Source organism: Solanum verrucosum, unplaced genomic scaffold (assembly GCF_900185275.1).
Source record: "Solanum verrucosum unplaced genomic scaffold, falcon-dt-bn FXZP01000253.1, whole genome shotgun sequence".
Lineage (NCBI taxonomy): Eukaryota > Viridiplantae > Streptophyta > Magnoliopsida > Solanales > Solanaceae > Solanum > Solanum verrucosum.
Window position 1 is genome coordinate 4,893,402 of NW_026019984.1, and position 14,827 is coordinate 4,908,228.

The 14,827-nt window shown below is 34.5% G+C and overlaps 2 protein-coding genes across 2 annotated transcripts; both read right to left on the minus strand.

The window, feature by feature from the left end:
* Positions 1-1,026: 1,026 nt before the first annotated feature.
* LOC125818281 (glucan endo-1,3-beta-glucosidase, acidic-like) lies at positions 1,027-2,396 on the minus strand. Its single transcript, XM_049497825.1, has 2 exons — positions 2,333-2,396; positions 1,027-1,961 (listed from the first exon to the last, which is right to left on the minus strand). The coding sequence occupies exons 1-2, from the start codon at positions 2,394-2,396 to the stop codon at positions 1,027-1,029; spliced, it is 999 nt and encodes a 332-aa protein (XP_049353782.1).
* A 4,866-nt stretch (positions 2,397-7,262) lies between these two features.
* LOC125818272 (glucan endo-1,3-beta-glucosidase, acidic-like) lies at positions 7,263-8,891 on the minus strand. The gene is made up of 2 exons (XM_049497817.1): positions 8,822-8,891; positions 7,263-8,218 (listed from the first exon to the last, which is right to left on the minus strand). The coding sequence occupies exons 1-2, from the start codon at positions 8,889-8,891 to the stop codon at positions 7,263-7,265; spliced, it is 1,026 nt and encodes a 341-aa protein (XP_049353774.1).
* Between the last annotated feature and the right edge of the window lie 5,936 nt (positions 8,892-14,827).

Sequence of the window (14,827 nt, forward strand, 5' to 3'; positions counted from 1 at the left end):
AAGCATACTACCAATAACAAATAAATCCTCGTTCAAACTCTTATATCACATTAATCTTACATTAGAAAAAAATAATCAATAATACTGTGATAATAGTGTATTGAATCCATAATACCCTCGTTTGTTAATGTCCATTGTCTTGTAATGCCCTTATTATAAGATTTTTTTTAAAATCTAAACTAATTAAATTCTAACCCAAACATGGAGTTGAATGATCCCGAGATAAGAGTTGGTTGTACTAAGATCAAGTTCAGTATGATTCTCGGCAAAAGATAGTATAGTCTGATGCAATACTTGCACATCACACATCTTTGGTATAATATTATAGTATAATTTTATATATGTGGTATAATACTTTATGTTCTGATGTACATTTTTGAAAATTTCCTTTTAAAAAATGAGCCTTATTAACTTGATTGATCTTGTCAATACTACTGATCATTGAAGTCTAAGAATACTTGAAGTTTTTCTAATGAATTAACCGACTAGTTCTGTCTAGTGACAAAAGCTTTATTTGAGTACAATAGATTTGTTGAAATAATGGTTGTAGATTCATCGAATGGTAATTTACAAGAGAATTATGAATAACAACTAGTAGTGCTCGAAAAGGGAATTTGTTTATTTGTTGATGCAGGGTTACAAGTTGAATAAAAAAAAGGCAAGTATTGGTTTGGTTGCTATGGATAGCAAGGGTATTTTGCTTCGTGCTCATGGATCGCCAATTCACTTCGTTGGGAGCTTTATGATTGTTGAAGCGTTTGCAATAAGAAAAGTTGTGGAAAAAGCGATAAAAAATGGATGGGAACACTCTATGTCTTCTCTGACGCGCAAGTGTAGTGGATATATTGAAGACAAATGTTAAGGCTACCCGAGGTATAAATATAGCTTGTAAAGATATTTGGAACAATATGTCGGCATATTTAGACAATAATTTTAACCAAAAAATCCTTGGAAAATCATAAATTAGTACTCCATCATGTTTTATTTATATACAACAAAAAGCACATTGAACTCTGTCTACTAGAACTAGAAAGTAAGATTATACTTTTGAGTTTTATCAGGATAAAACACTCCAAAATGCTTCTCATTTTCATCAAACATAGCAAACAGATAAGTTTCTATAGGTTTTCCTGGCTTGTGTATAGTTCCTGCTTTTGACTTCGCATGACCAATCAAATTCCTATAATAAATAGTAGCAATACCCATGCTTCCTCCAAAACCACCCTCAGATGGCCATCCACTTTCAGAAACAACAATCTCAACCTTATTTTCACCAATAGCTTTCTCAATTGCATAGTAAATTGAATCCAACATAGCATCAAACAGATTAGTATACCCTGATGAATCGGGTTCTGGTTGCGCAAATATTGCATAAGAGAGTGAAACATGATCAGGATCACCAATATAAGCAAAATACGGATAAATATTTGCTAGCAAAGGCGCGCTGTTCTGTTTCAAGAACTCAATAATTGGTTTGATGAAACTAGTCACATCTCCGCGAAATGTTGATTGAGATGGTGGATATGTATTCGCCAATAGCCCCGTCTCTATAGCTGTTGATATTTTTACACGATCGTTTAGTCTGAACGAGGTTATGACTCGTTGCACATTTTCCATGGCTGGGAGAAGGAAGGGAACAAATTGAGATGATCCAGCAATGAGAGGAGATATTTCATTTCCAACACTTATATATCTTATTCTGACTTGTTTGATATAATTTATAACATTGGCAACAACCCAATTGTAAGCTTCTTTTGGATCTGTTAAGGCTTGAAGTTTGTCATTAGGAATGCAAAGCATGATTTGAATGTTACTATCCTTGAGAGCATTGAGTGTTTCAGGAATTGGATCATACACTCTCATGCTTGTTATGCCATTAGCTTTATAAAGATTTACAACATCTTCAGCTAATGGTAAGTTGTTTCCATTTCTCCCATAACACACTCCAACACATTGTACCTCTGCATTGCCAAAAAAAGAGAGTTATTGTAGGATCACATACCATAAATACTACTCCCTCTCTCTGACTCAATTTATGTGGCACAAGTCAAATTTCAAAATATTTAAACTTTGATCGTGAATTCAAATATAGAATGTTCGATCAAGCAAAATTTGGCTGGCTCTCAAAATTTCAACTTATTAGGATAGAGGGAGTAGTTGAAATCCTTTGAAAGATAAATTACTCTAAGCAATAAACATTCTTATACATGACTCCAACTACTCATATATATATTTCATAAAAAATATTGTTCACACCTTTAATTTAAAGACAGACTAAAAAGATAACATTTTCTCTCAAAACTTTTAAATAGTAATAATAAGAAGAAAATACCTTTTATTCCTAGGTATGAAATCATCACACAAGCAAATACAAACAAGGAAAAGTTAGCCATCATGAAGCAACAAGAACCAAATGAAATTAGACGGCAGGAAAATGACCAAATGATGGCTTTTTATATAGGAAAAAAAAACTAGAGTACCCCCTCTAATCCATATTAAGAAAAAATATTTAAGGACATAAACTAAATCATAATTTTCACTATTGTCTGCCCTTTGTGAAATCATAACTATAACTTTGTAAGTAGAATAATTTATCTCCTAGAAAATATAAAACTTCTATAAATGTAAAGGCAAAATATGGAAAAAATTCAAATAGTCATCTTGAACTTTGAACAATTCAATTATTTTCTACAATGAATTTTCTTTTCAAAAGTTGACTTAATATAGAATAGAGGAGTATAGTTTTGAAATAAATTGATGGATTAATTCTATTTTTTTTACTTTAGATTTAAAAGGTAATTGTTTAATGAGTATACATTAAGTATTTTGGAATAGATAAGAGTTTCCTTAGACCGTTTGAATTGACTTATTTTTAGGTACTTTTAAAATATTTGGATAAGATTAAAAAGTATTTTTAAATGCCCGTTTTAAAGTTAAAATAACAAAATTAGACCGTAGGAAAATGACCATATGATGGCTTCTTATATAAGAAAAAAAAGGCTAGAGTACTCCCTCTATTCCATATTAACTGAATTTGTGAGGCTATGCACACTTTTTTTTAAGTAACAAGAGGACCCGTCGGGATGACAAACAACTACCTCTTAATGTATCCTCAGAAAGCCTCAGAAATAGATGAAGGAGAAAGGTCACACACGGTCGGGCTCGAAACCTCCACAAGAGTAGAAGCAAAGGGTGAGTACCAAACAACACGGTACTCAACAAGCAACCATTAAACAAAGTAAAACTAGGCTAGAATACAAGTACTCTTTCATCTCAACCGAACCATCTCAACTAAAACCTGCATAAAAATCAGCTCAACCTAACAGTTTTACAATACACAACTCACAAGGCTTAACAATCACAGTCTAACTGTCATAGTTCAACAACCAACAAGTATCAAGTATGTCAATCACAAGTATCAAGTAGCTCAATCACAATTATCAAGTAGATCAATTACAAATATCAAGTAGATCAATAACAAGGATTAAGTAGATCAATCTCAAGTATCAAGTCCATCAAATCACAATAGTCAAGCACTTGTCGGAACAATTTCCCATCTGCACAATATTACTAGCAGATACTATTTCCTTTCGGCACAATATCACTGGCTAGAAATATTTCACTTCGACTTTATATGAAATCACTTGTCAGAATCATTTCTCCGCGAGATAACCATAACATATCTCATTACAGTGCATAGAAATCAATGCAAATAAGCAATTCCACATCATAAGGAAGAGACAATAACTCAAGAAATTCAAGTCCACAATAATGTCATCAAAGCATTTCATTAATAAACAAATTAGGGTCCACAACAAGGAAATTCAAAAAGCACAACTATCAACATGTTGCCCTTTTCATTTATTCCCCCTTTTTATTCATTAAGATCAATCAAGTGAGAAATTGAACCAATCACCTCATTCCCATTACTCACTAACACATACAATGAAGGGAAATACAAGATTCTACAAGTTTTACAAAATTTAGAAGTTCACTTGCCTTAATTCAATCAAAAGCCAATTTTTAAAAAATATTTTGCCCAAGTATAAAAAAGGCTCATCACGATTGCGATGACCAAAAGCTCGCGACCGCTTTGAGTTATAAAGGTCAACTCACTTATGTTAACCATTGAGATCGCGACTTGACTTCACGCGATTGCAATGCACACAGAAAATGCTTCACGCGATTACGAGAGAAGACCATGCAAGTGTCACTCCCCGAGCCTACACCCTGGACGTGGTTGGCACTCCAAGACCATTGATGGCCTCAAGCGAACCCTTGGCCTGGCTTACTCACTTAGCGGAAAACTCTAAACATTATTACAATGATCAAATGAACTTACTCAAATAGCTTGGTAAAATAACTTGGAATGTTTTAAAGGTCAACATTCAACTTGGCCATAATGGCAACTCAAGTCTTAACATATGAAATGAAATGTAAGGATAACTGAACTACTATCTGTCTATGAAGCCTCTAAAACAAAGAGGGATGTTGAGACAAGACCCCAATCATCCTAACAATGAAATACTGAAAGTGAAATACAAGGAGTCCTCCGGAATGCAAAAAGGCTCACCAACAGACTATGAACTGCTCACTGGATCAACGATGTGCTGGATGCCAATCCTAGTTACCTGCGTCTGCATCATAAGACGATGCAGGCCAACTGGCATCAGTACATTAAATGTACGAGTATGTGAGTTGGAATGCTAAACACAACTTAAGCTTGAAAAGAAACTGAAAGGAAACTGAAGAACTTACCTGGCTCAACTCAACTCAACAAAAAGAACTCATTTCAATATAAAACAGTTTTAAAACAAGTGCAATATAAAGAAAAACGGTTTAAAACATGATGCCAACTCTATGTGTATGCAAAGATACATGTAACTCTGAGATGTATGTAAAAATACAAATAAACTGATGTATATAACAATACAAAATATTGTTGTGAGAGTTTCTCTAACTGATAACTATCACTTAAGAGTTATAGTGATGATACAGTGTGTTACCTCACGTTTCCAAGGCATCTTATACCTTGCCAAGGGTATGGACCTGAACTACTAAGTGGATCCACTAGTCTATGCTAAAAAGCACTAAGGGTGCATCTAAAAAGTATGACTCTTTTCTACCCATGATGGCTACATGGTTTATGGGGGTTGTGGGTTCTTTGAACGCTCCCTCATATCGGTGCTCAATACTACTCCCAAATTATGATACTAGCTCTTTATGTTTAAAAACATACTTCTTTTGTGATTTGAGATTAGTGCTCAAAAACTTAGCTCAAAGGCTATCTTGGAAATCAAAGTTTCCCCTCTTGCTTCATTTAGAAAGCGATTACTCTTTTCTGAAAACTACCCTGGAGGCCCTTTGGAAATCGAGGTTTCCTTTCTTTGTTTAAATGTGAAAACATTTTAAACCTTTTGGGAATACATAGTCCCTATATACTTTTGAAGAAATGGACTTCACTCTTTACTCTTTACTCAACTTGAACTTTAAGTCTTAATACAAAGTTAAAACATTTATAAAAGACTTTTGAAAACTTTGAAGAACTTCCCTTGACTTTGACCTTAACTGCTCTTGACTTGACTCTTAACTGGTCCTTGAATTGAATTATGGATTCAAGGATTGTGATTTGTGATTGGAAAGATCTCATGATGTTTAGGAATGATTTTTGATAGCTAAACATGAGAAAAGACCAAATATCGATATCTGAGGGTGGGTCCGCGATGCGGAGAAGCTTTTAAATTTTAGCTTCGAAATTGAATTTTGAGGTAGAACGCTCCGTGGCCACTCCACGACGCTAAACGAAAATTCCCAGATCTGGGGAATGGCTCCGCGATGTGGAGGCAGTGCCAAATTTCGACCGACAAAATTTCTTCTTCGTTTTCCAGCTCTAAACCCTCTAAACTCCATGGGTTCTTTCACCAATTACTTAGAATTGATTAAATGTTCAAAGTACATCAGATTCTACTCAAAATCGAACCTAAAACTATAGATTCGGATCAATCAACTCCTCAACGAATTCAACGAAACAATAATTTAATGGAACTTCAACAAACCCATCAAGAACTCAATTTCTAAGCTTTCAAGAACTTAAATTCGCTGAAATAAATCATGATTGGCGCGTGGGAGAATTAACCCAATGTTATGTGATCTCACATACCTTGTAGGGATCACGCCCGATGAATCCACAAGCTAATCTCGACGATCTTGACGAATTTTGAACGTTCTTCTCCTTTCTCCTCTTCTTTTCTCTTCTCTCAAAACCCTAACTCTTTTGGTAAAAGTGTAAACTGATCTAATTCAGCTTATACCCCTAATTAATTACCAAAAATGAATTAAAATAAAAAGGGTAAGGAAAAGACCAAACTACCCCTTCAAAATTCGGATTGAACTTTCCTTATTCCAACAGCTCAACTTCCAAAGGGGATAACTCACTCATACGAACTCGGAATCGTGCAAACTCAGCGGCGTTAGAAAGATAATTCCAAGAGATTTCCAACCATATATACAAATACACATAAATCATCCTGATCTAGGATTTATGGCCGATTGAAGTTGACCAAAAACTCACTTTTCCTAACTTCAACAATTTTCCAGATTTTTCATTCTTTCCAAAAATGACTATTTCCAATTATTGGCTTCTTCCTATTTATTTCAATTTGCGAGATGTTACAACAAGTGTTCTTACTTGAATAATAAGGTTCTTACTTTAGGTTTTGATGTTTTGTATAATGTGAAGTTGTAAACTCAATCTCAAAGTCACTGTGAAGTGTGAATTGAAGGCTAAACGGCAAACGAAGTGTGTATGGCTATGTGTCCTTGATTGTTATGATGTCTTCTCTTTTATAGTTGGTCCTTGAATATTCTAGCCATTGTTCTTCTTCATAGATGCAGTGCTCTTCTAATCTTGAAATATATTCGTTATTATTCCTTAAGTTCCTAAATGCTTTACTTGGTTCAAAAATAAATTAATCTATTATTAAACTTTGGGTACATTTTGTTTAATAAAGTCTTGTGAAATAACTCTATACTTTTCTTCATATGGTAATTTAGATATTCATCAAATTCTTCTTCATCACATAAATCTATACCAAAGTAAATATTCTTCTATTAAACTATGTTGATTTGTAATCTTCAAAATTAATAGGTGAAACCTTAGACTTAACATTTATATCCAACAAAGACAATGATTTTATATCCTTGAAAATAAGTAAATTTTATTGATACAAAAGCAAATTTTAGTACTACTCTACTAGCTAGAACTAGAAACTAAGATTATACTTTTGTGTTTTATCAGGATGAAACACTCCAAAATGTTTCTCAGTCTCTGCACCTATCTTCAAATTTTCATCAAACATAGCAAATAAATAAGTTTCTATAGTTTTTCCTGGCCTGTATATAGTTCCTTTAGTTGACTTCGCATGATCCATCAAATTCTTATAATAAGTAGCAGCATTTTCCACACTTGCTCCAACACCGCCGTCAGATGGCCATCCACTTTCAGAAACAACAATTTCAACGTTATTTTCACCAATAGCTTTGTCAATTGCATAGTAAATTGAATCCAACATAGCATCAAATAGATTAGGATACCCCGATGGATCGGGTTGTTCTTGTGTGAATAGTGCATAAGGGAGTTGAACATGTTCAGGATCACCAATATAACCAAAATAAGGATAAATATTTGCTTGCAAAGGCGCGTTGTTCTGTTTCAAGAACTCAATAATTGGTTTGATGAAACTCATCGTGTCCTCGCGAAATGCTGATTGAGATGGTGGATATGTATTAGCCAATAGCCCGGTTTCTATAGCCGTTGAGACCTTTACTTGATCTTGTAGACCGGATTTGGTTATCGATTGTTGCACGTTTGTCAAGGCAGGGAGAAGGAAGGGAACAAATTGAGATGTTCCATTATTTACAGGGGAAATTTCATTTCCAACATTTATATATCTAATTTTGACTTCTTTGGCATAGCTCATAACATTGGTAGTCACCCAATTGTCAGCCTCTTGTGGATCTCCTAAGGATTGAAGTTTGCTATTGGGAATATCAAGAATGACTTCAATTTCACTTCCCTTAAGAGCGGGTAGTGTTTCAGTAATTGGATCATAGGTTCTCATTTTTGTTATGTTATTAGCTTTGTAAAGAGCTACAACATCTATAGGTGATGGTAAGTCGTTCCCATTCATCCCATAGCATACTCCAATAACTTGTGCATCTGCATTGAAATAACAGTAAAGTTGTCTATAAGTGATTTATAGGTTACAAGATGATAGGTTGTTCATATCACATCGTGTCCTTTACCAGATCCTGCTAATACAAGATGTTTGTACACTGATTTACCTCGATAATTACAAAAAGATGGTGTAGAGTGTATACTAATAACAATAAAGTTTTCTTGTCCAAAAGCAAATGACCATTTTGTCCTAGTTATTGATAAATTTTAATTAAAGAGAATTACAAGTGATAACACTTTAAATAATCTAGTTATTTAAAAAAAATTAATATAAAACTTAAATTCATCTGCATGTCACATAACAAAATTAGAGATTTGACATTTTTTCCCTCTTTTGTAAATTTCAATTCTTTGGGGGGGGGGGGGGGGGGGGGGGGTTAAAAAAGTGGAGCAGGAGTAGAGAATATGGGGAGGGGATTACAAGATAGAGAATAGAAGTGCTCGAAATTCTGATTGAATCGTTCATAAAACATGTGGGTAAAAAGTCATGGACTTACACTAGTTCAAAAACAAATAACAATAACAATAATAATAATTTTATAAAATATTTATGAAAAAAATGCTAATGAGATGATGAGAAAATACCTATTATTATTTGAAGATATGTCAATACTAACATACCAACAAATACAAAGAAGGGGAAATTAGCCATCATGAAGCAATAAGAAGCAAATGAAATTAGACTGTATGATAAAAATGACTAGATGATGGCTTCTTTTATAGAGATAAAAATGACTAATATTAATTGAGGGATTAATTGTATTTTTTTTAATTTTGATTTATTAGTCAACTATTGACTGGATTATTTTCTACATATAATGATGATTTCTTTGACTGCAAATGTGTTTGATTATGGGAATTCAAAAATGAGTCGTGATTACATTAATTCATTATGGAAAAATTAGTTGGACATAAATTTATCAATTAAAGGTAGATATTAACAACAACAAAAGTAACATATTTGAAGTTAATCTCATAAGTGGGGTCTCGAAAGGATGGTGTGTGAACAATTTTATTTTTTCCTGCCTTGTGAAAGTAGAAAGATTGTTTCCAATAAAGTCTTGGTTAAAAAAATTTATGTGAAATGGAATAAAATATAGGAGGAAAAGAATTTTTAAAATATGGAAAATTAGACATTATGTCCATTGAATCAAAATTCCATATCCAAAATAACTCATTATCACTTATAACCCAAAAGAGTTTTAATAGAGAGTGTGATTAATTAAAATTGAAACAATACCACATTTTTCTTAGCCTCGTGATGAACGTCAAAGTGTTTACCCTAAAAAAATTATGGTTGAATTTGTACGCGAAATTTAGAAGACACGCGGAATGGATTGATAAAGAATAGGAAATTATGTTGTAAATAAGAAACAAATTAATGAAAAATAAACATATTGGTAAGATTGAATGATTAGAGTCTGATCAACTTGGTTCCTCTGATATCTTGATGAAGATGACCTCGGAAGAACTTGGATTACACAAGAAATGGCAAGGAGTACGAGCTTGCTTGTTATAATATAAAATATAGAAGTTAAAAGAGTAAAATAAGAAGAGGTCACTTCTTATAGAGGCGATTTATTTTTTACTAGATAATTCGGGAATATCTCCTCTTAACTCTCATTGAATGAGAACTTAATTGACATTTAATGATAAAAGAGTAACGTTTGGCGTTACATAACGACTAACTCTCTTTGATGATCTTTCACGCCCCGAGACTACCCCTATAGGCGACACGGTACTTAGATCCACAAGTGACTCCAAGCTAACCTCATCGCATTACACTAAGATTAACATAGTAAGACCGAAAACACTGAATGCGGAAGCTAAAACTGAAATATTTGGATAGAACCTGTAACACCCCAGAAAATTTTCGAACTAAGGCTCGAACCGTTCTTCATAGTGAGTGAGATTTTACCAAGGAATTAAAAATTTCTTAAGTATTAAGGTCACTAGATGTAGCTCCTTGAGTTCCAAGAAGGACTAAAGAGAGTTCACTCAAGTCATTTCTAAGTTCTTCTAAGATATGGGTTAACATCAAATGACCATAACCTTTAGTATAGAATGTATTAGGTGGGCTACAAGGTACTAAATTAAAGGTCGTTGAATTATCTTTCCAACGCCACTGAGTTTGCTAAGTTTCGAGTTCATATGAGTGAGATATGCCCTTTTGAAGTCAGGTTGTCCAAATAAGGAAAGTTGCCCGAAAATAGTAAGGGGTATTTTGGTCTTTTCTTTACCCAAACAGATTTAATTCATTTTAAGTAAGGTTTTAGGGGTCTAATATGATTAGGTTCAGTTTTATAATCCTAATATACGCCTAAGGTTTTAGTTGAGAGTTCAAGAAGAGAAAAGAGGAAAGGATCAAGGCGTTCGTCGAGATTCTTGAGAGTTGTTGCGGATTTTCACCATGGGTTTGATCCCTAAGAGGTATGTAAGCTTCTATAGTATTGGGCTTGTTCACCCACATGTCAATCATGTTAATTTCAGCGAAATTCGTTCTAGAAAGTTGAAAGTTTGGTGTTCTTAAATTGTGTTCTTGAAATTGGCTTTCGTTCTTGAGTTTAGATGAGATTGATGAGTTCATAAGGAAATCGTGTCAATTTTAGAATTGTGTTTAATTAGATTTTTGTGTACATGTATTGGGTATCTGAATCTAAAGAGAAGTTGAGCAAAAGAATCGAGTTTAGGAGAATTGGGGTTAGAAAATTTAGAAGGAAAAAGTCAGGCGAATCTGGCAACCCAGTCCGCATTGCGGACCTGCCTCCCTATTTCATAAAATTTTATTCACATCGCGGAGAGGTCACGGACCCCTCTGCCTCAAAAGTTATTTCGCAACCAAATATTAAAAATGCATCTTCGCATTGCGGACTTGCTTCCAGACAGTGATTTCTTAATCGTTTCTCATGTTTAACTATTTAAAAACACTCCTAAACATCACGAAATCTTTCCTATCACAAATCTCAACCTTGAATTCATAAATCAAATTCAAGGTAGAGTTGAGAGTCAAGTTTTGAGAGTTCTTTCGAACATTTTTGAGAAAGTCCCTTTGAGTCTTTTTGAGGAGTCTTCTACAATTTCTAATAACTTGTTTCAAGACTTAAGTAAGTGAGCACGAGAGTGAGGAGAATGTATTCATGAGTCTACACTATCATTGAGATCCTTCATATCATGAACCATAACTCTTGAATTCATAATTCACATTCAAGAGAGAGTTAAAAGTAGAGTTCAAGAGAGCCTTTAAGTTTAATTGTGAATCATGTGAGATCAACTATCGATTTGAGCTAAGTTTTGAGAAAGTAAGTGTCACGCCCAAAATCCCATTAAGGCGAACCGTCACCCGTTGCCGAGAAGGCTCAGGAGGACCAACATATAATCATGTTCTATCTATGAACATTTAAAGGTGCTGCCATAGTGGATAACATATTTTCATGAAATTAGACAATATTAACAAGCCGAAAGAAGGTGCACATGACTTGGCCGTTGGGACCATGATGTCTAAGACACGAGGCACAACCACACTTCACTATACATAGTCTACAAAACCTCTAAATGATGAAACATTATGGGGTTAAGGTCGGGACAGGCCCCGCCTTACACTCAGCTACTATACAATACCAAAATACATGCTATAGACCCGAAAATCCCCGAATCAACCTGGAGCTCACCAATAGCCATTGGATGTCATGTTCTCCTACTGGGGAGATCTACTAGCTCCTGTACCTGCAGCATGAATTGCAGGTCCCCCGAGAGAGACGTCAGTATGGGAGAATGTACTGAGTATGTAAGGCATAAAGTATTGTATGTGAAATAAGAACTCAAATGAAATCACATACCAATGTAAGGATACAAGACCACCTTTTCTCATATTATGGAATCAAGTACTTTACATTCTTTTCTTTACTTTACACTTTGTGCACAACATATAATACAAATGACCAGTTGATCAGTGGTAGACATATAAATCGGGATCGACCCATGCTAGGCTTTCCTTTAACCCCTGGGATACCACCCGTAATATTGGGATCAACCCATGCTAGGTGATTCTTCCACCCCTGGGATACTACCCATCAATAAGCAGATTCATTTAATATCTTTCCATTAACATTTAAGATGATTCTTTTGGTGGTCATAGCATTTTGAGTTGTGGGACTATGTAGTCAACAAGTGACGTGTAATAATCATGTAATGCAGGAACAACAACGTAGAGAGTAGTTACACAATTAATGAAATGCATAGGAGCTGAAATAATATATGGATCTTATTTAGTTAAAAGGAGAACTCATGCATGGTATTCAATATATATGTATAGATTTGACAATAAACATATATTGGAACGTGCAGACATGTTAAAGAGTGAGAACAAGGTCATAAGTCGTGTTGGAGCTGGTAGGCTACCTCTATGTGTTGAGGGCGAGTCTAGATTTCATGTCAATTAGTAGGTAATCGAAAAGCCTTACATACCTTGTTGTACCACCTTGTAAGTTACCTTGAAGTACCTTCCTTTCTTTTCAAATATTTATCTACAATATAATAGGTGATAAACTAGTATTAGTAGTTACAAAACATGCTTAGCAGTCCAATCTCACTCAACAATAATGCTCGGGCAGCAAATTCGTAATTACCAAACTAAGGGTGTTCTTTCAATCCCCGCCTTCTTTTATTGCATTTGTACACTACACAACTATATTTCAATATCAACAATTTACACCCTTTCCAGACATCAACCAAGTTGTCCCCAATATGTTTACACATCAACCTGTCCCAAAATAGTCCTAGCAATCCAACATACAATAGAGGACGTGAAACCATAGTTTCCCATCATCATCCCACGAGTTTTTATCAACAGTATACTTAAAATATCATACTTAGACTCGTGTTTAAGGAAGACAAAGATAAGACAGTCACTTTACCTTAATTCTTATAACTCGTTTTCTTTTAACTTAAACTCTTCAATAACTTGAGCTTCCCGTGCAAGGGCTTGGGTTTATCCAAGAACCCTAGGAAACTTGTGGCTGCTGCTATGCTTTGAAAGAGAGAGAAGAAGCTTAGAGAGAATATAATTTTTTTTATCTATTCTTAAAAGTGAGGAAATGGCCAGCAACTTGGGGATTATAAAGGTCTTATTTTTCCCCACCTCTTAAGTTTTAATATCAGCCACTAATTTGTCAAAGTGGTCCAAGTAGGTGATGCATCTGCTTGGAATTATATATACGCAAAATGGGCCATTTATGTACTCATGTTGGGCTACAATCTTTCCCCTTTCTAATATTAAGTCATGGGCCAAAATTATACCCTTAATTTGGGCCTTAATCTTTATTGGGCTCAAGTAGTTGGACTTGGACGGATTGGTGTGAGGCCTCATCTCCATTCCCTTTTCCTTTTTATTTAATTTGGGCCTCAAGTGAGCCCACTAATGCATGAACTAATCTTCCCCATCTACCTAGCCTATTTGAGCTAAGCAAGTAGGTGACACCTACTAGCTTTATAAAGTCCAACAAGCACCTCAATTCTTTTATTCGTTTTCCGAGCGTAATCTCTTTAGTTTAACTCAAAACTTATATACACTTGATCACCTTAACTTTTAGACTTACATATAGCCCTTCGATCCAGAATTTAAATACTTCTATAATTTAACGTTCACTCGATCGTGCAATATTGCAATGTACGGGAGTTACCCTTATAGCTTCTTTATTGTCACCATTCATCTAGGAAATCAAGTTCATTACTTATACCACCAAGCTAAATCAAGTTCCATATGTGTAGAACTTGAACACGTAAAATACGGGGTATTACAGTAAGTATGAGAATGAGGAGAGTCGTATGCATGAGCTCCATAATGTTCTTTAGACCATTGAGTCGAGTTGTTCATGCTCATAAATTTTGCATGAACTCCATACATTGAGTGTCTTCGAGTGGAGTTGCATCATCGAGTTCTAAGTCTTTGAGCATTGAGTTCCTAATTCTTTTGAGATTTTATTCCTAATCATGGGACTATTACATATTACCCATGGAGTCCATGAGCTGAGTTGTCCATGCCCATAATTCCACATGAACCCTATGAGTTGAACATTCTTAAGATGAGTAGTGTCTTAAAGTCCATGAGTTGAGTTGTTTATGCCCATAATTCCGCATGAACCCTCTGAGTTGAGCATTCTTGAAATAAATAGTATCATTGAAGTTCTTGAGTTCTGATTTGATGAGTTTCGAGTATTGAGTTCGATGTATGGTTATTGAAAACCTTGAATTGAGTCGTTCACATCCCTAATTCGGCATGAACCTTATTTTGAGAAGTCTTTTACAAATTTTTCTAAACTTGTTTTAAAACTTGATAACTTGAGTTGAGAAAGAGTAGAGTTGAGTTCATTTTCTTTAAAATGATATACGGGAACTAAGTATTCCCAAGAGTAAATGTTTTCACATTTAAAAGAGAAGGAAACTGAAATTTCCAAAGGAGTTTTGAGCAGTTTGAGTAACATCTCTTTTAAGAGAAAGATTTTTGAGTAATAATCTCAAAAAATAGAAAGAGTTATGTTTTTAAACATATGAGTTGAGTATATTTTGGGAATAGTATTGAGCACCGATATGGGG

Excerpts from the sequence above, each read along its gene's own strand:
- LOC125818272 (XM_049497817.1), bottom strand. The coding sequence starts at position 8,891 with ATGATGGCTAATTTCCCCTTCTTTGTATTTGTTGGTATGTTAGTATTG. Across the intron at positions 8,219-8,821 it reads ATATCTTCAAATAATAATAG|ATGCACAAGTTATTGGAGTA; the intron begins GTATTTTCTCAT and ends ATTTCAATGCAG.
- LOC125818281 (XM_049497825.1), bottom strand. The coding sequence starts at position 2,396 with ATGATGGCTAACTTTTCCTTGTTTGTATTTGCTTGTGTGATGATTTCA. Across the intron at positions 1,962-2,332 it reads TTCATACCTAGGAATAAAAG|AGGTACAATGTGTTGGAGTG; the intron begins GTATTTTCTTCT and ends TTGGCAATGCAG.